Raw genomic sequence first — 23,978 nt, 5'->3', positions numbered from 1 at the left:
AATATCACGAGGGCTGCAAAACAACCAAGTTATGTTTTATGAACATTTTAAATAATTCTTTAATTTAATATGTGGTGAAAAGTAAAACAACGTTTTTAAAGCACTTGGAAAAAATACAGATAAATCCCTGTCAATTAGATCTGGTCAGAACATTTGAAATGAAAGTAAAGTTTAGAAAAGGAAAGAAGCTGTAATAATTCAAGTGCCAATTCCACAAAGGACTTAAGCATTGACTTCAGTGGGACTTAAGCATGTCCTTAAAGTTAAGCACATGCTTAAGCACTTTGCTGAACTGGGCCTGAGGCAGGATTCTATAAAGTGATAAAGAGAGGCTCTTAAAATATATTTAAATATTCAAATCAGGTAAAAATTAGATCTTTAAAAATAGATGGAACCAAGTTAACAAGCTAATTAGCAAGGGAAAAAAACAGAGAGTATTAACTATTAACAGGGTTCTTCAAATATGCTGCATTTGCAAGAAATGGAAGGTAAGAGAGAAAATTGGTTCACTAAAATATAATGAATTGGAGAGAGGGGTTAAATTATAATAGATTTGTTACATTGGTATTTCTCTCTCTCTTTTTTTTCTTTTTAAACAGAGGAGGAAGTTGATGGAGAGATGCCTGTCCTATCTCATCATATTTCCTGGTCTGGTACAGAGGGTTACAGCTGTACAGTGGATATGATTATCAAAAGAATGGGAACTTTAAAAATAGATAATGTACCATATGCCTAGACAACAACTTTGAGTGCCGTATTTAGTGGGAAAGGCTAAAACAGTCAACCTTATTTGTTACTGGAAAAATGAAAACGTCTCAATAACCTGATAAAATTATCCAAAACTGCTAAAGTGGAATGACCCAAAAGAGACAGTGTATAAGATCCCATTACCACTGATGTCAATGACAAAACTTCCATTGATTTCAATGGGGCCAGGGTTTCACTCAGCGTCTCTAGTGGCTAATATTGGCAATGAAGAGTTTAGACTAGTGGGCTCTGATTCTAGCTCTGCCACTGACTTGTGGCATGGCCTGCACATGCCATTGCTGAGGATACAGGTGAAAACAATCAATCCAGGAAAATAGTGGCTGGCTTGATGCGGACATTTAAAAACAATGGAAATTCTTTGTTTTTAATCGTAATTCTGACATTTGGGTAGAGGTGGAGGAAAATCATAACAGACTCACTAGTTGTTATATTATGGATTTGTAGGTTATATTAACTGAAGAAGAACTAGGACTCTCCTCTAATAATTCTTTCTAGCCCAACACCTAAGAAGCTAGTGCAGCATGTGACCCTGGCTCCTGTGATTATTTGCATATTAAATAAATAAGTCACCCTGCAACCTGGCAAAGGAAATAGCATTTATCCATTTCATAAGTAGCCTTCCATTGGCTACAAATGGATTATTAAAATCAGAGTCAGAAGGGATAACACTATAAAACAATTTAGCATCATAAAACTGCCAGTCCCTAGCGTCTATGGCCCTTTAGAATAATTTCACCCTAAATTTGATTTTCAAACAGACATAGGGCATGTTTTCTCTTCCACATACACCTCCCTAAAACAAATTAGATTAATTGAGAAGTCATTGTGAAACCTAGCATATTTCTCAGCATTTTCTGGTATAGAACAAATATGAAATCAATTATTTAGTCAGGTATGCCAGACCAATTGTATTTTATGGACCATTTAAATTAATCTGATGTACAATATAAGAATTTGTTTGGAAACATTTGATAAAATAGAAAATAATATATCTGAACTACAGCGGAATCTACCATGTCTTTCTTTATTCAACTTTTTATTGATAACTTGTGATTCTGAAATGAGAAAAAGATTTATAAATAAATCAGATCTTAAACAAATAAATTAGAATTAGTTCTTTAAACACCAAATTATTTAGATTATTGACTAGTTAACTCTCTGGTTCTAGTCTTTCTTATAAGAAAAAAGAAAGCTTTGGGATTAACACCCACATTTGTAGAAAGCCATAGCAAACTAACTTGTTGAATATTTGAATAAAAAAGAATCAAAAACAAAATGTGGTTTGACACACTTTAACCTTATGCATACAAAGTTAACACTATTTGCTGGCTTTCAAGAGGGATAGGTTTCATTTGGGAAGCAAACAAAATGATTTAGTCTTGCTTTGTAACTTTGTTAAAGGACAGACAGCTGAGACTTGTAGTTTTACAGAAAGAAGAAACATGGGTACAAATTTTGATTTTTGTAGGTCATTTTGTCCCATATTTCTAATGTATATATTTCCACTTGGCTAACACTTATGACAGCCATACTAGCTCAGGCTGGAACTTCATCAGCTCTAACAAACTAAGCAATATTGGGCTGGTCCATTGTACTCATATGGGTGTTGGAAGAGGTGTATTCTTCTCTCAGAATTAATGGCCAGGCCCAGAAAGAGGCCATGTGTAAGCAATGCAAAATTACCAAACTTTGCATGTACTAGACATTGCTCATAAATACACAACAATGAAATAATCCCACAAACAATTCATAAAAGATGCATTGAATTACAGAATGAGAAGTAAAATGAGATTTTATTTTTAGAGATTTTATTACACTCCCTTGAGTGTGGCCTAGAAGCTAGGAGAACAAACATTACTACCACTCTTGCAACATATTTCTGGGAATTAGCAAGAAGACAGTCACACTGCTGTTGTGATATCATAGCATTAAAGTCAAGGGGCAGAATGAGAGTTGCCCCATGGCTTTTAAAAAAGTTTTAATACTTGACCTGACCAGAGTCCTGTGAGCATAAAAGGTCTGTCAATTCAGTGCCGTTAAATCTCCTCTTAAGTTGTGCAGGCTCCACAGTTTGAAACCTCAGGTTCCCAAAAGCTATTATTAGGGTGTTACATGTCAAAATATCCAAATATTTTTTTCACAGCAATAACTTATTTTCAAATAAGACAAGCAGGGTGATATTTTATTAGCAGTGAGAAGAGAAATATGCACTTGTTCAGCCATCCAGCTTCTGTTCTAGGAGTAAAGGGAAGCTCAGCTTCACACAGTCTTTGAGATTTTAGGGAATCAAAAGTGCTCTGAATCAATGAGTATTTCAGGCCTCAGTGCTTCTGAAGGCACAGCCCAGGGACACAGGTGTTGTCCATAGCATTGAGGTTTAGTCAATAATTATTGTGCATAAGATCGGTGCTCAGAGCAACTGAAGATTCTGCCATCTCTGTATTGCTGCAGGCCTCTTGGATCCTAATATGGTCCTTTGTAAATTACTCCTATGGCACTGAGATGGTTTAAATTCTTTAACAGTTGGAGGGACCAGTTTACCCTCTGACTCTAAAAAGAATGAAAGATTCCCAGCATCGTTTTAAAAGACTGATTGTTGGTTTCCACAATAAGTGGCCACTGGTTTCTTGTCTGAGAGAGGGAGATGCAGATATGTGAATGGGGTAACTTCTTTGATACAGTGACCAACAAATCATTTCCTTCCAGAGGTCATGACTCTCCTTGTACTGTAATTAATAAGAAGGTGCTCAGATTTGCAAAAGTCAACAAGGCTTAACAGAAGCTGCTTAAGCCTTTGAAAGATTTGTAATAGGTGTATCCATTCTGGCAGAAAGGATAGTTGATAAAATGGATTTCATTTCACCTCTGTTATCACTCCTTTTACATAAGAATTTAAAAGAAACAAAGTCAGTAACACCTCTTTCTGGTTCAGGCCCCTGCAGGGGAATAATTACCTTAAATTCAGAGTTGAGCATGAGGGACCAAAAATGAAATTTCTCATACTACTACTAGGCCAAAATGCACCAGCTATGTTTAGGTGAGTGGTGAGCCAATACCATTGCTTTTCTGATCCCTTTCTATTAGACTGTTCATTTTATTGTGCTATCCTCTCATTACTCCTTCACCCCGTTTGTATGTTCTATCCACCTGTTGCATCCTGCCATATAGGGCTTGTCTTCACTTACCGGGGGATTGCTGCGTGGTGATTGATCCACTGGGGGGTCGATTTAGCGGGTCTAGTGAAGACCCGCTAAATCGACTGCTGATCGCTCTCCTGTTGACTCCGGTACTCCACCAGAACGAGAAGTATAAGGTAAGTCAATGGGAGAAACTCTCCCATCGACCCGGTGCAGTGTAGACACCGCAGTAAGTCAACCTAAGGTACATTAACTCCAGCTACATTATTCACGTAGCTGGAGTTGCGTAACTTATATCGACTTAGCTCCGTAGTGTAGACCTGCCCATAGACTCAGAGCTCTCTGGGGCAGGCTTGTCTTTGTTACATGTCTGTATAGAGCCTCACACAATGGGGGTACTGACACTTGACTGGGGTTCCCTGGTGCAACCATTATATAAATAATTAATAATATGCCTACACATTGCACTCACAGCACTTCTAACAACACTTCTCTTTATCCAGCAACCTAATCTGCTAATACTAAAGAGTGCACTATGAACTCAATTCAAACTCTAATAACTTCAATTAATAACAGAAACTAGTAATTTTAAAAAAACATTCTACAATAAAATAGTAAACCTCAAATGCTATTGTTGAATAGTGAAGATTCTGCTTAAATAGTTCACATCTTAAACAAGATACAAGTCCCATAAAAAAATACAAAGCACTGCCATCCTGGAACAGAAATGACAGATTTAGGCTGATATTTTGCCTCCAATGCATCACAGGCAGGTATAAACTCTTTTACTACAATCATACAACAGGAGCAGAAGGAGATTTCTTCTGGACCCCAGCTGCTGATTACCTGAAGCAATTTGCCTTGAAGAAGCAGGAGCTTATCATTTTTATATTAGCTACTATATAGTGTAAATGCAAATGCTGTTCTTATTCACAACAAAATGTTCGATCCTGTTTTCCATTATGGTTATTTTTGGTTTTGTCTCTCTAACTAAGATACAATAGCAACATGCCAACTTTATGAAATAAAGTATCTAAACAACAATGACATTCTAGTCAGTTCTATTGGTTCTTATGCCACTATCATCACTGTTGCATCTGAGCACCTTCCAGCAGTGCATTAAGCAATGAGACAACACATCAGCCACATATTTGTTCTCTCATCCACCTCCCAGTGAGAGAAGCGTGTGCACTGGCGCATTTTGTTTTGGATTTTTTTTTCTCATGATAGAACATTTGTATAAGTGTAAGTATCTGACCTGCACACAGGGAAGAAAAGAATTGGCAATGGGAGGCACTTGGGTATTAGATACCATTTACAGCAAAAGCTTTGTGGTGTACAGGTATGTGTGTGTTCCAGAAATTTCTGGAAAGTATGACATTTGATCCTGTAGCACATATCAGGCATTTATACAACAAGGCAACAGTACCTGATGTGTTCAGGAACTGAGGAATCATTTTCTTCAGTACATTAATTAATGGAGATATCCTATCTCCTAGAACTGGAAGGGACCTTGAAAGGTCATTGAGTCCAGCCCCCTGCTTTCACTAGCAGGACCAAGTACTGATTTTGCCCCAGATCCCTAAGTGGCCCCCTCAAGGATTGAACTCACAACCCGGGGTTTAGCAGGCCAATGCTCAAACCACTGAGCTATCCCACTACAACTGGATAAAATGTAAATGTGACCAGAAATTGTTAAAAAGCAAATGCATAAAACTATCCAAAATTATTATTACTTATTACACTTATGTATAAGGTGCTACTCATCATGGCACCTGGACACAATCTGCATAGGTTAGAACAGGGGTCTCAAATACGCGGCCCGTGGGGCTATTTTCTGCGGCCCGCGAGCCCCTCGCAGCCCCCCCACCCTCTCCCAGTGTTGACCTAGAGCGGCTCCGGCCAGACGTGCACCGGGGGCAGGGCATGCTCCCTGACTGCCTGCCCTGCCCCCACAACGCTCCGGGAAGAGGCTGGAACGTGGGGAAGGGGGGGCAGAGGGGCTGTGTGTTGCTTCAGGCACCGCCCCCAGCAGCTCCCATTGGCCGGGAACGGGGAATTGGCCGGGAACGGGGAACCGCGGCCAATGGGAGCTGCTGGGGGCGGTGCCTGAAGCAACACACAGCCCCTCTGCCTCCCCTTCCCCACGTTCCAGCCTCTTCCCGGAGCGGCATGGGGGCAGACAGGCAGGCAGGGAGGGACCCTGCTCTGCCCCCGGTACGCGCTGGGCCAGATCCTGCCCCCCGACCCCCTCCTGCAGCCGAACCCCCTGCCCTGAGCCCCATGCCGCACCCCGCACCCCTCCTGCACCCCGACCCCCTGCCTCACCCCCGCACCCCTCCTGCATCCCAACCCACTGCCCTGAGCCCCATTCCGCACCCCTCCTGCACCCCGACCCCCTGCCGTACCCTGCACCCCTCCTGCACCCTGACCCCCTGCCCTGAGCCCCCTGCCTCACCCCGCACCCCTCCTGCACCCCAACCCACTGCCCTGAGCCCCATGCTGCACTCCTCCTGCACCCCGACCCCTGCTGTACCCTGCACTCCTCCTGCACCCTGAGCCCCCTGCTGTACCCCTCACTCCTCCTGCACCCCACACCCCAACTTCCTGCCCTGAGCCCCCACCACACCCCACCTGCACCCCCTGGGGGCAGGGAGGGGGCAGAGTTGGGGTGGGGATTTCGGGGAAGAGATTGGAATGGGGGCAGGGAAGGGGTGGGAAGAGGTGGGGCAGGGGCGAGGCCTCAGGGAAGGGGTGGAGTGGGGGCTGGGCCGAGGGCGGCGGGGGGGAGGTGTCAGTAATGCGGCCCTCAGGCCAATGTACTAGTCCTCATGTGGCCCTCGTGGTCATTTGAGTTTGAGACCCCTGGGTTAGAACAATGGCGAGCAAATCTCCCCAAAACAGGGAGGATCCGCTTTGTTGAATTTCCATGAATTTCTTCTGAGAGTAGTTGTCATGGAGAGGCTTAAGAGAAGATGCAGTGACTGCAGGAACTGAGGCCTGTACTATTTAAGGCTTTAAAGATAATGAGCAGCAACATTAATTTCACCTGAAGTGAACTGGCAGCAAGTACAGAGCACATGTGTAATATTCTTTTACATCAGCTGTATTTTCAGCTACAATTGCAGAAACTTCTGAATATCCATCAAGGTAGCCCTCGGGTGGCCAAAACCTGCATCTGAGAGAAAGGAGTGAAACCTCTTGGCTGAAGATGAAAGAAGACATTACTGGTCACTGCTGCTGCTGCTTGGAAGTCCAAGAGCAAAGTCTAATAGGTTCTCAACATTGTGAAAGACATTAATAATAATCAAACAAATACCCTCAGTGGCCCAAGTCTTGCAAAGTATGCACATGCTTAACTTTCAATTGATTCAGAGGGACTATTTAGGCTTTGTCTATACACAGAAACGGTACCATTTTAACTTTAAATTGGTTTTTAAACTGATTTAGTTAAACTGGGGAAAGACTCTTTGTGAACACACTTATGGTGCTTTAAGAGTGACTTATTTTAGTTTAGCTGAAATTTGTTCCTAATCAACTTAATCCAAAATAAGTCTGGGTTAAACTGGAACAAGAGTGTCTACACAACCTGCTGCAGGCTGAATTCACACCTTAAATGCGGGCTGGGGAGGGATGGGACTTCCCCTTCCCCTGCATGGGCCGCTCCCAGGGCTGGGTCACACCTACCTTTGGGAACCTCCCCCAGCTGCAGAAAGCTCCATGGCTGCTGGCTGGGAGCCCAGCTCTGAAGGCAGAGCTGTCACAAGCAGCAGCGCAGAAGTGAGGGTGGGGCATGGTATAGTATTACCACCCTTATTTCGGCGCTGCTGCTGCTGCTGGTGGTGCTACCTTCAGAGTTGGGTGCCCGGCCAGCAGCCGCTGCTCTCCAGCCACCCAACTCTGAAGACAGCGCCACTGCCAGCAGCAGTGCAGAAATAAGGGTGGCAATATTACATCCCCACTACAGGAGCCTTGAGATCACCCCCCACAAACTTCTTTTGGTTGGAACCCCCATGGTTAACCCACCATGAAATTTCATATTTAAACATCTGAAACCATGAAATTAAAGATTTTTAAAATTCTATGATCATGAAATTTTCCAAAATAGACTGTGAATGTGGTAGGGCCCTAAACATTGTATATAAACTGCACGGGGTGTTTTACCTGAGGACTTGAGAGGAGGCAGCAGTGAGCGGGCCCTGCCACACTTCTTACATGCTTAAACACGTGCATACATCTTTTCAGGATTGTGGTTTATGGGCTTGTCTACACAGGGACACTCAGGAAAATTAATCCAAATTAACTTTTTAAGTGGATTAGTTAATCCATATTAAACACCTATGTGAACATCCTCATTCAGAACTAAAGTGGCTTTAATTTGGTTTAGTTTAATTCACTTTGGAAGTGAACTAAGACAAACCAAATTAAGGCCACTTTAATTCTGAGTGAGGCTGTTCACACAGGGGTTTAATGCAGATTAACTAATGCACTTCAAATTCACACCTTTAGTTAATTCAGATTAATTTCCTGGATGCCCCTTGTCGACAAATCCTGAGTCTGCTCCAATTCTTCAGAATGCTTCCCCTGCTAACCCACAGCACCACTCTTATCCAGACTGAGTTTAAGCCTGCCACTAGAATAGATGGGTTTAAATTTAAAAACTGCTCTTAAAACTTTTTTTTTTTTTTAAGTTGGAAAATCAATTTCTCCTCTGTGTCTGGCCAACTCATAGGTTCTGTGTTTCCCCACCACAGCAGATGCCATCATGATTACCTGAAACTGCTTGTGGAATTTGGCCCCCCACAAGCTTTATATATGAGGGATAAACTCTTGCTGGGGAAAACACAGCTCTCTGAAGTCAGCTAAAATAGCCAACCAGTTCCACTTTAAAATGTGTTGTAATTTTTAACATATTCACACAGTTTATTGTGTTTAATTATTTTCACCTTCCCAGGCATCCTCTGCCAGTGAGTCCTGCAGATGGCCTGTGGTTATGAGTTTTCAGAAGAGTGACTATAGTGACCACTGATTTATAATAAACATTTTGAGTTTTACAGTATTAGTTTTCTATAAATACACACATTAGTGAATCTTTAAGTGAGCAAAGTATATTTAAAAAACAAAATGACAATCAGATGGCCTCTGGTTTTACATTTAGCCAGTTTCTAAAAAGCTGGCTTCAGTGTGTTTACTTTAAGCCTGAAGTCCTTACGAATTATAGACTGGCTGCAGATATTGCATCTAATAACATACATTTTCTTTGCTATGCTTTAAAAATTCCTAAAGATGATTTTTGTCCCAGGAAGTATTTTTAAATGCTTGATTCGGAAACCCTTACTCATTGCTGAGTAGCAACTCATACTGAAGCAAATCCCATTGACGTCAGTAGCACTGCTCCTGGGTAAATGCTGCTAGCATGAATAAGGGCAGCAAACTTCAGCCCACAGAACCTGATTCAGAGTCCGCTGAAGTCAATGGGAAGTATTTCCATTGGCTTCAATGGGCTTTGGAGCAAGCCCTAAATCTACTGAACAGCTCTGTTCATATGCTGAGAGGCAGGAAAAGGAAAGCATGTGTGAGGGGCGGGGGGATAACCATTATTGTGATGATGAACTTGATTCATTTGTTATATGTAAATGCACCAAGTGACTGGTTACAACTTGGTCTGGAAGGAATGACTAGACACCACATATTCAGGCAAACAAAAGATATCAAGAGAGTCTCTAGGCTGAGTTTGCCATATGGCGAAATGATAGCTCAGGGCTTTCTAATCCTACTATTATCACAGAATTAAAAACAAACACAAAAATGTACATTAATGCTCCTGTTGTTGTAATTTGGCAATGCCCTCAGGTTCAGTGATGAAACCAGAGGAATGCTGCAAAGATCTTCAGCTACATTTCATAATACGCTGTCACAGGACTGATGTTTACCTTCTGGCAGAAAGTGCATTTTCAGTCAATTTGTATAATTCTTTTTTTTATGCCTATAATTATTCCTGATGTTTTAATCCTCAGACTATAAATTACTGAAGAGGACACCAGGAAAAATTTCTGTGTGTGAACCACGGTCACTGAAAAGCAGATTGCAGCCAGTTTTTACAGCGAAGCAAATTTCAAACTTGACGTCAGAAACCAAGTGTATCCAAGTACACTTGTTATGGCATCTGGAATACCTACTATACATCAATGACCACCCAGTCCTGTATCAACTCTCAGTTGTTGAAAGTCAGCTGGCTCATATGTTCTTAGGGTAAGTCAAGTCAATAAGTCAATAACATGCCATCGCTGGTAATTAGTATCAATGGTCAATGTGGGTCTGGCTGGAGAATCTTGCCCGCATGCTCGGGGTTCTGCTGATCGCCATATTTGGGGTCGGGAAGGAATTTTCCTGCAGGGTAGATTGGCAGAGGCCCTGGAGGTTTTTCGCCTTCCTCCGCAGCATGGGGCAGGGGTCGCTTGCTGGAGGATTCTCTGCGACTTGAAGTCTTTAAATCATGATTTGGGGACTTCAACAGCTGAGTCAAGGGAGAGAATTATTCCAGGAGTGGGTGGGTCAGAATTTGTGGCCTGCATCATGCGGGAGGTCAGACTAGATGATCATAATGGTCCCTTCTGACCTTAAAGTCTATGAGTCTATGAGTCTAAGTCAAGTCAAGTAAGTCAAACCAGTTTGCTCTGGCACTCTGTGGGCATGTGAAGCGGTCACAGAGCCAAAAATACTGACATATTACAGATCGTTTTCAGAACTGGATTTGAATTGTTTTTCAATGTGTGATGTTTTAGTATGTTCTGCACTCAGAATTTATCTATCTGGAATCTGCCAGGCCGATTCTCCTCTGGGAGGCGGAGGGGTTTGCCATATTATGGTGTGTGCATCACAGATCAGAAACAGAGGGCAGGGCGAGATCGCAGGTGCAGAGTTCATACTGCATTCTTTTACCTCTGTGCAACAGTCTTAGCAATTAGGAGCCACAATCGCCTGACATCACCATCTACAGGGAGACAAGGGAGTATGTATCGGGTTTGTGGCAGACCAGTACCAGTGCCCGGGACATGGGCAGTCTGGCCTGGTTGAACAGCACTGTGTTCAGGAACCAGAGGCTAACAGACAGGTCTGAAGTCAGAGCTATGTCTCAGAGTCAAAAGTTGGAGCCAGGGTCAGACAGAAAACGGGAACCAAAATCAATGGTCAGCGCTGAGTTGTAAGCCGAAGAGCCATAGCCTAGGTTCAGAGCCGGAGCAGTCAGAACCAGAGCAACAGGGTTCAGGGACCAGGGCTGAGGGCAGGAGCCAGGAACAGGGGATAAAGCCAGGAGTCAGATAGCATAAAGCAGGGTCTGTAGCATCAGCAAGCCAGGGTCCATAGTGTTACACAGACAACTTCCTGTCTCTTTCCAGCTTAAATAGTGGACCCAGCCCAACCAGGGACTCCAAAGCTCCTCCACTCAGGCTGCTGTGGGCAGTGCCTTTAGTGGAGGATAAGGCCTTAGAGCTCCCAATTCTCCTATCACTAGTAGAACCATCAGGTAGTGGTGTGGATGCAGCAGTGGCCCGAGTGCCCATGGACCAGGTTCAGAACTGGTGGATCCTCACAGTGGGTTGCATCTGTGATGGGCTGCTGAGACAGGGAGTGCTGAGGTTTGGGGGTGGACTTGGGAAGCTGGATAGGTGCTCAGGAGGGATATAATGGAAAACAGGATCAATGGAGGGGATGGGGCTACTCCTCCCTCATGCTAGCTGGGTGTGCTGCACAACTTTGCTGAGAGCTGCTGTGATGTGAGTGTCCCTTTGCATGGGAGAGGAAGGTATCTTAATTTACATCACCCTTCTGCCACTTACCTGCCTGTGGTGGGGTTTTCACCCCACACTAGCGTAGAAGAGGTTAATGGGGCTGAGAATGGGCCAATTAAGTGGACAGGCCACACCTGAGGGAATTAGGTGGCCTAAGTAACCCCAGATCGATGGTGGAACCCAGAGGAGAAGGAACAGGTGGGGCTAGTATAAAGCCAACGAGTTGGCAGCAGAAAAGGATGGCAGAGGGGGCTGCAGTGTGGAAGGCTGCAGTCACTCTCTGGGCACTAGAGAGGGAAAGAAGGAAACCCAGAGAGAGAGAGAGAGAGAGAGAGAGAGAGAGAGAGAGAGAGAGAGAGAGTAGAAGCCCTGGGATCCAGGCCCTGAAGGAAGGGTTTACCCAGAAGGGTGGTGGAGTGGAAGCCTGAGAGAAGCGGAGTAGGAAACATCCCAGGGAAACAGCAGCAAGAAGGGACATTGCAGAGCTTACCCATAAAGAGCATTTAGGCTCCTTCTATCACATCACCATTTCATCTTCACCCACTGACACCATCCGAGTGCATAAGTTTCACTGAACTATCTGATGGTGTGTTCTACACCACTACAGCCTCTAGTCCAATTTGATTCTTTTTTGATGCATGTCATAGAATCATAGGACTGGAAGGGACCTCGAGAGGTCATCTAGGCCAGTCCCCTGCATTCAAGGCAGGACTAAGTATTATCTAGACCATGCCTGACAAGTGTTTGTCTAACCTGCTCTTAAAAATCTCCAATGATGGAGATTCCACAACCTCCGTAGGCAATTTATTCCAGTCCTTAACCGCCCTGACAGTTAGGAAGCTTTTCCTAATGTCCTACGTAAACTGCCCATGTTGTAGTTTAAGCCCATTGCTTCTTGTTCTATCCTCACAGGTTAAGAACAACAATTTTTCTCCCTCTTCCTGGTAACAACCTTTTATGTACTTGAAAACTGTTATCATCTCCCCCTCTCAGTCTTCTCTTTTCCAGACTAAACAAACCCAATTTTTTAAATCTTCCCTCACAGGTCATGTTTTCTAGACCTGCAATCATTTTTGTTGCTCTTCTCTGGACTTTCTCCAGTTTCTCCACATCTTTCCAGCTGAGGTCTTGTCAGTGTGGAGTAGAGCGGAAGAGTTGCTTCTAGTGTCTTGCTTACGACTCTAGTGCTAATACATCCCAGAATGCTGTTTGCTTTTTTTTTTGTTTTTTTTTTGCAACAGTTTTACACTGTTCACTCATATATTGCTTGTGATCCACTACAATCCCCAGATCCCTTTCTGCAGTACTCCTTCCTAGGCAGTCATTTCCTATTTTGTATGTGTGCAACTGATTGTTCCTTCCTAAGTGGAGTATGTTACATTTGTCCTTATTGAATTTCATCCTATTTACTTCAGACTACTACTCCAGTTTATCCAGATCATTTTGAATTTTAATCCTATCCTCCAAAGCACTTGCAACCCCTCCCAGCTTGGTACAGTCCGCAAACTTTATAAGTGTACTCTCTATGCCATTATCTAAATCACTGATGAAGATATTGAACAGAACCAGACCCAGAACTGATCCCCGCGGGACCTCACTCGATATGCCCTTCCAGCTTGAGTGTGAACCACTAATAACTACTTTCTGGGAAAGGTTTTTCAACCAGTTATGCACCCACTTTATAGTAGCTCCATCTAGGTTGTATTTCTCTAGTTTGTTTATGAGAAGGTCATGTGAGTCAGTATCAAAAGCCTTACTAAAGTCAAGATATACCACATCTTCTGCTTCCCCCCATCCACAAGGCGTGTTACCCTGTCAAAGAAAGCTATTAGCTTGGTTTGACACAATTTGTTTTTGACAAATCCAGGCTGACTGTTACTTATCAACTTATTATCTTCTAGGTGTTTGCAAATTGATTGCTTAATTATTTGCTTCATTATCTTTCTGGGTAGAGAAGTAAAGCTGATTGGTCTGTAATTCCCTGGGTTGTCCTTATTTCCCTTTTTAGAGATTGGCATTATATTTGCCCTTTCCAGTCCTCTGGAATCTCTCCCATCTTCCATGATTTTTCAAAGATAATCGCTAATGGCTCACACTACGTCCTCACTACGGGGGGGGGGGGTCGATTTAAGATATGCAACGGATGTATCGGAGCCGACTTACCCCGCTGTGAGGACGACGGCAATCGACCTCCGCGGCTCCCCCGTCGATGGCGCTTACTCCTACCTCCGCTGGTGGAGTACAAGCGTCGATTCGGGGATCGATTGTCGCGTCCCGACGAGACGCGATAATTCGATCCCCGAGAGATCGATTTCTACCCGCCGATTCAGGCGGGTAGTGTAGACCTGCCCTAAGATATCTCCTCAGCTCCTTAAGTATTCTAGGAAGTATTTCATCAGGCCCTGGTGACTTGAAGACATCTAACTTGTTTAAGTATTTTTTAACTTATTCTTTCCTTATTTTAGCCTCTGATCCTATCTCATTTTCATTGGCATTCACTATGTTAGCTGTCCAATCACCACCAACCTTCTCGGTGAAAACTGAAACAAAAAAGTCATTTAGCACTTCTGCCAGTTCCACATTTTCTGTTATTGTTCCTCCCCCCTCATTGAGTTGTCTTCCTTCTTCTTCTAATGTATTTGTAGAATGTTTTCTTGTTACCCTTTATGTTTCGAGCTAATTTAATCTCATTTTTTTGCCTTGGCCTTTCTAATTTTGTCCCTACATACTTGTATTATTTGTTTATATTCATCCTTTGTAATTTGATCTAGTTTCCACTTTTTGTAGGACTCTTTTTTGAGTTTCATATCACTGAAGATATTCTGGTTTAGCCAGGGTGGTCTCTTGCCATACTTCCTATCTTTCCCACACAATGGGATAGTTTGCTCTTGTGCTCTTAATAATGTCTCTTTGAAAAACTGCCAACTCTCTCAAACTGCTTTTTTCCTTAGACTTGCTTCCCATGGGATCTTACCTACCAACTCCCTGAGTTTGCTAAACTCTGCCTTCTTGAAATCCATTATTTTTTTTGTGCTGTTTTCCCTCCTACCATTCCTTAGAATCATGAACTCTACCATTTCATCATCACTTTCACCCAAGCTGCCTTCCACTTTCAAATTCTCAACCAGTTCCTCCCTATTTGTCAAAATCAAATCTAGAACAGCCTCTCCCCTAGTAGCTTTCTCCACCTTCTGAAATAAAAAATTGTCTCCAATACATTCCAAGAACTTGTTGGATAATCTGTGCCCTGCTGTGATATTTTCCCAACAGATGTCTGGGTATTTGAATTCCCCCATCACCACCAAGTCCTGTGCTTTGGATGATTTTGTTAGTTGTTTTAAAAAAAGCCTCATCCACCTCTTTTTCCTGGTTAGATGGTCTGTAGTAGACCTTACTATGATATTACCCTTGTTTTTTACCCCTTTTATTCTGTCTCCTATTTCCATCTCAACCTCAGTCCAAGTGTATACATTTTTAATATATAAGGCAACACTTCCTCCCTTTTTTCCCTGCCTGTCCTTCCTGCAAATTCTGATCCTATATTTTTTCACATAACATCCACAGTACTTTATCTTTTTCTTTCCAGCACTCCCTTGTGTGCCCTTGTCTTTTGTCAGTTCTTTGGTTTTCCCCCAAGCAAAGCTAAGGATTTAGTACACAACACAGGCCCTATTCACTATAAAATTAGACCTCTGTAGGTGCCAGCAGAATGCTACGTCTTGGAGTTCACATAATCTTATCTTGAAGCCAAAGCATTCTCCATTCACAATTTCTTTGGTTTCACCTCCCCTTATAGCTTGCACTTGATGGGAAACGACTTTCCTATCCTACAAGAGTTTGAGATTTCAATTTTTTCCCCATCCAAATGTGGGGTGAAAGGTCAATCTCTACAATTTTTGAGAACCAATAATCCAAATTTTTTTTTGGATCAGGTAAATCAAAATAGGTTTCAATTTTTACTTTTTATATTTTTAAAACATTTTTTACTGTAAGTTAACTAAAATGTCAAGAGTCATTTTGAATAAAAAATAAAACATCTTGTTTGTCAAAATGGGGCATTTCTACAATTTCAGAACTGTTTTTCAAAAAAATTTCAAATCAGGTTTGGCTAAACCAGCCCTTTTTGGTATTTTCTGTTGGCGGGTGTGTGTGGGGGGGCGGGGTGGTGGTGGAATTTTGTTGGAAAATTCCTGAGCAGCTCTACTGATAGCCACAAAGTACAGCACAGAGACATTAGTGATGATACCAGGAAAATTTCCCTGTGGATATATGAGGGATCCTCCGATTGCATTACAGGAAAAATGGACTTTCAGAGGCTGCTTTGCAGCAAAGTCAAGGTGCAAAATTTCTGTGGGGAGTTTGAAAGCATTTCATAACATAAAAATCTGAGGAAGAAAAAGAAATTTTGATCAATGGCATACTGCCTTTGACCTAAGCAAAAGAACCCCCGCCAGTCAAAAAGACAATCTGTTTTCTTGTAAAGCAGAAGTATGCTATGTTTTGACAGCTGGGGTTCATGCTTTTGGCTGGGTTAATTGCCAGCCTGAAAAATATTCATCAGTTGGTTGCCAGTTTTTCTGTCCTTTTGATTGAGCTTTAGTGATGGTGGAGAAGGCGCTGGAGAGATTTGAAGCATGAGCTCTCTACCCCAAATCTGCACTCTGTGGCCTGAACTCACATGATCGGAAGAAAAGGCTTCCCTCACGGGCCAAGTGTCTGGTGAATCACTTGATGGTCACAAGATCAGCCTTCTGAAGTGTGGAAAGCTGGAGCTCGTTAGTGGTGACTACAGCCCGCTATAGTGTATTGAAAAGAAATGGATCTTTCACAGTACAGAACTTATTCTTTTAGCTGCTTATATTTTTGATGCAAAACTTGACAATGTTACTACTTTTGTTTTCTACATTCAGAGGAAATCGAACTAGAAGAGGAACTAAAGTGTGGTACTTTTCTGTAATTGACTTTTTTATTTTTGCCATGCCTTTTTTTTTTTCTTCCACTTTCTTCTCAGGTGAATGTTTCAAAGCAAAATAATAAAATAATAATAATAATAATAATATTTTGTATCACTTCATCTCTACTAAGATTGTTGAATTCCACTTCCAAAAATTTAGTGTTAGTCATATTGAAAGTCCTTAGCTTCTTTTATATTTACTTGTCCCAAAGTGACCACTATATTGGTCATTTAATATCTAATAAAGTCAGTGGGAGTTGAAGGGGCTCAGCACCGCACATTTCAGACTGACCCTCCATTTTCTGAAAGAAGAATTCAATTTTTTTAGTAAATACAAAGTGATAAAAATCCTTTTCACTTTCACACAAGTTAATAATATATGAAAAAGCTGCAAAACAGATTTTAAAACTTAGTCATTGGGAACTGAGGGGGGCTCTGAACCTTGTAGGATCAGGTCCTGGATGCAGAATTTGAGTACTACCCACTGAACCTATCAGTCTAGTGATTAGAGTCACAGTTTAAACAGGCAATCTGGATGAAGACATTTACTATGAAAAAGGAAAAAGACAATCTAACACTGTCTCTTATTTTATGGAGCCAAATTTTCAAAGGGATTTCTATCCAGCCTCCAAATTTGCATCTGTAACTTTGTGAGCAAAATTATTTTTGTGCTAAATAACCTGAATTTGTACAAGCAAGTGACACAGGTGAGGAAAAAGACATCTAGCCCCTCTGTTATTTACATGATTTATACATGCAAAACTGTAGGTGTTTGTTCAGAGGCTCTTTCTGAAAATCTCGTTATCTTAACATCAATAAACAGCAATATGATATGTTTTCCCCATTGCTGTGATCTGTTTAACAGATTTACGCAGCTACTGCATAGATTCTAGGAACTCATTTGTTGGTTTTACCCTATTTTAAAGCTGCAAACAGATTTTTTTTCTGCACACTTAGAACAACTGTTTAATTTTGGGTTGCCAATTTTCAAACATTTTTGTACATTCTGGCTGTTAAAGCAAAAAAGAGTCAGTAAAACGTATGATAAATTAACTGGCTGCTCACAAGAGCAATCACTTATCCTCAACTTTAGCAGACACAGTGCCAGACGTTTACAGGAATTTAATCAAAATTCTCATCAAAAATGAAATGAGTGGATTTTACAGAAAGTTTAATTAGAGTGGTCAAACCACCCAGTGTGACTTGCTTGATTTGATTAAAGTAATAAGGAGCATGTTTAATGAGAAATGCATTAATTCATTCAAATAAGTGGCTTTATCAGAGGTGCTAAACATAGTGTTTGTGTGTGTGTGAGAATGTGTGTGTGTGTCTGTGTGTGTGTGAAAAAGAAGTTATAATACAAGTAATTGGCTGAGGTGGAACTAAAGACTATGCTATAATTGCATGGTCTCAGCTGCATTCTACCAGTTGGATTTAGAGAACACTCATCCTGATTGAAGAGATAGGATCTATGATTTAAAAAACACAACACAGGTCTTTAGTTTCATTCCCTTGCTGAGATCTCCCTCTCATTCTTTCAAATGGGGAGGAATTCAGAAAGTTTAGTAGGGATCAGAGTTACAGATCGAGTTAGTAGCTAGTTAGTAATTAACTAGATATGTAACTGAAGAAACTCAAACACAATCTCTACCATAAAATGAAGCAGTTTGCATTCACTTTTATTTTTCGTTATTTTCCCTCTGACCCGGTAACATTTTAGGGAGTCTCTGTTCAATCCACTGGAAAGGGATTTGTTTGGACATCCCCATTCTGGAGTGGTGCTATTTTGTTCCTGGAGCAGAATAGTGTTTACCTATGAACCCCATAATGGCTTGTGATGGGAGGTCTGTGGTGAAACTGCTAAGCAGGAAACTACAATTCCCCATTGCCCTCTCCCCACTCAACATCTTCTTTCCCCTGGCTAGGTAGAAGGAAAGACCCTGGCCCAGGAAATGACAAGGCACTTCTGGCAGGGGAAAATGATTCCCATTAGCTGCATTCCCACTGCACTTCCCTTTCTCCTGGCCATGTAAGAGGAAGGACCCGCCCCAGGAAGTGATTGGGCACTCTCGGAAAACAGCAGTCACATCGTGAGCCAGGAGCTGGAAAGCAGCCGGGACCTCGCAGGAAATGCATGTAGAGCTGCGTGTGGAACAGGCTGTGACTGCTGGACATGACAGCTGGGTGCAGGTCTGTATGAGAAATATGAGTAGAGGTCTACTTGAATCGTTGGGGTCTACCTAAATTCCATGCCACCCTTACTTCTCTTCTGCTGCTGCTGGCGGGCAGTGCTGTCTTCAGAGATGGGCGCATGGGCAGCAGCCACTGTTCTCTGCTCTGCCTTCAGAGCTGGGTGGCCGGAGATCAGATTTCACAGGGGAGACCAGATTTCATGGTCCATGATGCAATTTTCATGGCTGCGAATTTGGTAGACCCCCTACTTATGAGGGAGTAGCGGTGGCTGGGCAGGGAGCTAGTGCAAAGGGGCCCCAGGGAGAGACACACCATGAAGCGATTCTGGCCTGGAAATCCACAACTTCCATTTCCTTGAACAGAGACTGGACTGGAGAAGGCACCCCAGGCTATAGGTCTGAAGAGCCCTAATTCTTGATTGGGCTGCCGCAGGGGGCCCAACCAGAACTGCTATTGCTCATCTTGAACTGTAACTGGTTAACCCTCTGTACCCAGGATATTTGCAAGCTTCCCTTTTCCTGCCAGCCCTTTCACTTTGCCTAGGTCTAGCTGCTGAAGCACCTTCAAGGCTTGCCTTTGAGTGGTGGTACACCTGGCAGGCTACTGGTGCCTGAGGGGTTTGGTGTCTAGCTGCTCTGAGCAGCTATGATAATTACAGGGCTTTCTCCCCCATCTGGCTTTATTTGACCCTCTTCCCTGGTGTGTATCATGTGTCCCTCTCCCTGTCCTTTGCCCAGCACTTCATGACTCCCACTGTGCCCCTCATCCTCTTGTTCTACCCCTTTGCTTCCACCCCTCCTGCTGTTCTGTAAAGTGACTCCTGTTACACCTCCCGACTTCCACTACTGGCCTGTCTCTCCTCTTGTGCCTCCCTTACATTGTTGCCCTTTGATTTCTGTTCTACTCGCTTCCCTTTATTTTGCCCCCAACCTGGTATTCCTGGGGTGTCTCCCCTGCTTCAGGGAGGGATCTGTTAGTCCTAGGGGAGAGAAATGTGGGAGAAAGTGTAAGGCTGAGTGAAGACTGCAATTGCACCCCTGCAGTGGGCCAAATTCTGCCTTCTGACCTGCGAGTGGCTCCCAGCGAAGTCAATGGATGTTCGGCTCCTTTGAAAATCAGTGACCTTCAGATAGAGCCTAAATATGAATTTAGTTTCTGAAGTTTGCCAGGTTGGAAAGTTTTGGCCAAGATGTTTCAAAAATAGGTTGAGACAGAGGATTGATGTCTGAGATTTTAAAAGCTGTCCCTGGGGATTAAATTTAATGGGAGATGAGTGGCTCTATGCCCTGCTCTGCTCTGAAAAACTCAACCTTGGGGATTACTTTTGAGGCCTCCCTTTAAACCACAATGAGACGGGCTCACAACAGAATCTGAGGGTGTTTGGAATGTGCTCATATCTGAACTGTATGGCTGACCTCTGTCTCTATCCAGACCGGAATCTCAACTTTGTGGCTCAGGTTCTTCTCTAGTAACAAGTGGCTTTAAGTCTGTTACTAGCCTAAATCTTAACTTCCTAAAAATTCGATTCAGATTTTATTCCGATTGTGCAGAGAATAGGTGCATAGTTTGGATTGGACAAGCCTCAATCACGACTTCTAAGAAGAGGGGATAAGATAAGAATGAAATGCTATATGAATAGGTTTCGGGTCTATTGCTCAATGCATATGACAGTTATATGCCTTTCTCTCCCTCAGAAGGAGAAGAACAAGCCTCTAAGATTCCAATTTATCATTTTAATCATCACTTCCTCTTCCACACTTTTTTTGCAAGGACTATCAGTTTTCTGCAATACTTTGCATTACTGAAATATATAGTTAGTTTATTGATTATTGTCCATAAAGATCAAATAATCATATGGCTTTTATTTTCCCTCAGACAAAGTCAATAACTTTAAGCTTTATATGTTTGGATGAATTTACAACTATTTTAGAAAACAACACAGTATAACTGGGCCTGTATAGTTTTAATGTGGAATCTTACCAGAAATCTATCAACAAAAATGTACGGACATTTGGATTCCTTTTTGAGTTTTTTAAAAAAGTTCCAAAATCCCATTGCATTAAGCCCTGATGAGGAACACATTTCTGAGGTAACACAGATCTTTCACTAAATTTGCCAATATACTGTAGGTTTTCTTTCCCTTACAAAAGTAGTAACTCGGGTTGCAAGTAAAAAAGTATTATACTGGTCATGTATCATGGAACATTCAGTGTTAGTTGGGAATTCATTTTTTGGAAACAGATACTTAAATTTCACATCCAGGGCAGAATTCAATGCCCTTCTTCTCTTTATTGAAAGACATCAGGAAGATACTCAAGAGAGAGGATTAAGAGGGGATTTTAAAACTCACATTCCTCATCTTTGTGAAACTAGTATTTATCTGTGAACCTGAGCACATGTCATATTTACCAAGTTTCCTTCAGCACACTCAGGAGATCTCCAAACATGGCATTATTGTGTACGCAGTAAATGTTTATCCCATGCATGTCTGTTACTATGGAGCGACTTAGTGAATTTAGAAAAAAAAAATTCTGCAAATCCAGGAGAAAGCTAAACTCCTCACCTCTCATGCTGTTCAAACACAAGCCACAGTTTGCTTCCAGGCAGAGTTTATCAGTAGACTCTACTATGGTGTCCAGTGAACAACTCTCAGAGTTGATATATGGGAACTGTTTTCAAAGGGCAAACTCTGGGTGAAAGCAAAATATTTGTTAAGAGTCTAAAAGGCTGAGAATGTTTAAAGCCCTGGCTTTCATTAGCAACACGTTTAAGGCGCAGACATTGAAATATTGTTTCCAGTGTTGATTCCTAGAAGCTTGAATCTACAATGTATCAATCACATACTGCAATGAGTCATATTTAATCCAGTTCTCTGTTTCACTGAACCATGGCAATGCAATTTTCTGAAAGAAATGGAGATGTTTACAGAACTGTTAACAGCTCCTACCATTTACATGTCAGTGTTCTATTATGCTTCCATCACCAGCATCCAAGGCTTGTACCTCATAAAACTTCTTCCATGTAATTAGACAGATAGTTTCTGACTTGGCCACCTGGTTGTGAAGCCTGTCTCTCTCCAATAATGTCTTTCTATGCTATTTCAAATCTGCAAGATTCAGACACCGACCAAGTAAAGTGCCAGAAGGTAGAAATGTAACAGATTAACAGCAAAACTCATTTCTCACGTGCAAGTGGATAATGCTACAGTATAACCAATGAACAGATTTTAAAAAGTATGAAAATAGTTGTAGACGTGGATGCCCAGTGCTTACATGATGAAATGCTGCTTCTGCCTCTCATAGAAAACCTGGTGAGCAAAAGCATCTCTTGATGTTTGTCCTTTGCTTCCCTTATTTAAACGTTGGGATGGGGGACCGTTGACACCTATAGAGGATTGTTTCTATTTCTTTTTCTATGACCGTTAGACTAAGGTTTTTCCTAGCTATAAATGCAGACAAGATACAGGCTCAGCAAGCTTGTTAAACATGCGAGTTTGACAGATTAACCAGGAAAAGTATCACATCTCTCCTCACACACACAAGAGGCATTAATCAAAAATATATGGTTTTAGCAAGGATGTTCGGTGGAAACAGAAGAAGAAAATAAGTCAGATATCATTCAAAATTTTCAAAAAGGTACGCTGCTTCCCCCATTGCTAAATTACACCAGAGAAGGCAATTACCTTTTCATTTTTCCTCTCCTCTGCTTTGCAGGAGGTGTTGGTTGGGCTGGAAGTCACCAAGCCACTGATCGGCCCATTTCCTGCCTCTCCGTTCAAGTTGGCCGCATTGACATTTGGAGGAGTAATGGCTGCTGCTGCTGAAGTGAGAGGAATGATGGGCCTGGCACACTGTGCTCCAGGAATAACTTGGACAGGGGACTGGTGGACATGTTGTGGAGAAGCCATGGAGTGTGACCTAACCACAGTGGCTGGGAGACGGGATGGAGAGTTCTGGGTTCTCAGTGGTGAGACGGTTGCCGTGGGCCGCTCCGGTACCTGGGCAGAGGGGTGTGCTACTGAAGAATAACAGGAGGAAAGCACAGCAAAGAATGAAGCTTGTAAGTACTGATACAGGTCAAAGTAACAGATAATTTTATTTACTTTATGATAAACGTACTTTACTCCCTAGTGTTAGACTGTCCACAGGAGAGGTAAAAGTTTAACATCAGAATGTATTGTATTGGAAGAAGAGCGGGGCAAAATTTTTCATCTAAACCTATTTTTGCTGAAAAATGCAGATTCAGGTCAACCAAAACATTGTGCGAATTTGTGTCGACTTTGGCAAATTGTTTCAGTCAAAGAAAATATTTCAGTAATGTCTAAATCAATCGTTTTGACTTTTATAAAAATGACACTCTTTGGTTTTCTGGGCTATAGTCATAAGGGCACCATTCACAAAAAGGAGGAGGTTGTGGTGCTGCCAGCCTCCCTTGAACTCAATATCCCCGTGCGTAGGGCACTCACTTAGGACATAGGAGACAGGTTTGCATTCCCACTCTGGAGCAGGGACTTGAACCCAGGTGAGTGTCCTAACCACCAGGCTACTGGCTCTTCTGATGTAGTTTTCTCTCAGTCTATCCTGCTGAAGCTGTTCCGCTTTGTATAAAATACCTGAATTGTCATTAGACCCCAGACAGAGAGCATGAGAGTGACTTTATAGCCCACGGTTAGAGTGCTCGCCTGGGAATGGGGACAGGTCCCTGCCCCATTGAAAATGTCAGTATTTTATACAAAGTGGAACAGCTTCAAGAGAGAGTGAAAGAGACCTACCCTAGGATAGCCTGTAGGTGGCTAGTGCATTCCCTGAGCATGGGGAAACCCGAATTTACATCTCCATTCCAGAGTGGGGATTCAAACTTAGGTCTCCTGTCACTCACCTGCCGGGTCAGTGCCCTAGCCACTGGGCTTTCAGGTATAAGAGTGTGTGTGGGGAGGAGGGGGACAGCACCACTACTGACAAAAAATGTGGGGTTCGGGTCAAACAGATTTTTTTCTCCAATTTTTCAGAACTGCCAGTAAATCAAAAAATCAGTTCTTCACGTGGCTCTACCTGAAAGTATTTTCCTCATATGAAACACACAGTGTTTTAAAATAGGGACAAAGAGTCCTGTGGCACCTTATAGACTAACAGA

At 42.4% G+C, this 23,978-nt stretch overlaps 1 protein-coding gene across 1 annotated transcript in view; it reads right to left on the bottom strand.

Moving 5' to 3' along the window:
- The window catches only part of SH3RF3 (SH3 domain containing ring finger 3), a 390,314-nt gene that overhangs the window by 18,986 nt on the left and 347,350 nt on the right, over positions 1-23,978 (bottom strand). The window contains exon 8 of the mRNA XM_065421958.1: positions 22,528-22,862. Coding sequence (XP_065278030.1) covers positions 22,528-22,862 — 335 coding nt within the window. The remainder of the gene's footprint in view (positions 1-22,527; positions 22,863-23,978) is intronic.

This window comes from Emys orbicularis, chromosome 1 (genome assembly GCF_028017835.1).
Source record: "Emys orbicularis isolate rEmyOrb1 chromosome 1, rEmyOrb1.hap1, whole genome shotgun sequence".
Taxonomy (NCBI): Eukaryota; Metazoa; Chordata; order Testudines; family Emydidae; genus Emys; species Emys orbicularis.
This window is presented reverse-complemented; position numbering and strand designations above follow the sequence as displayed.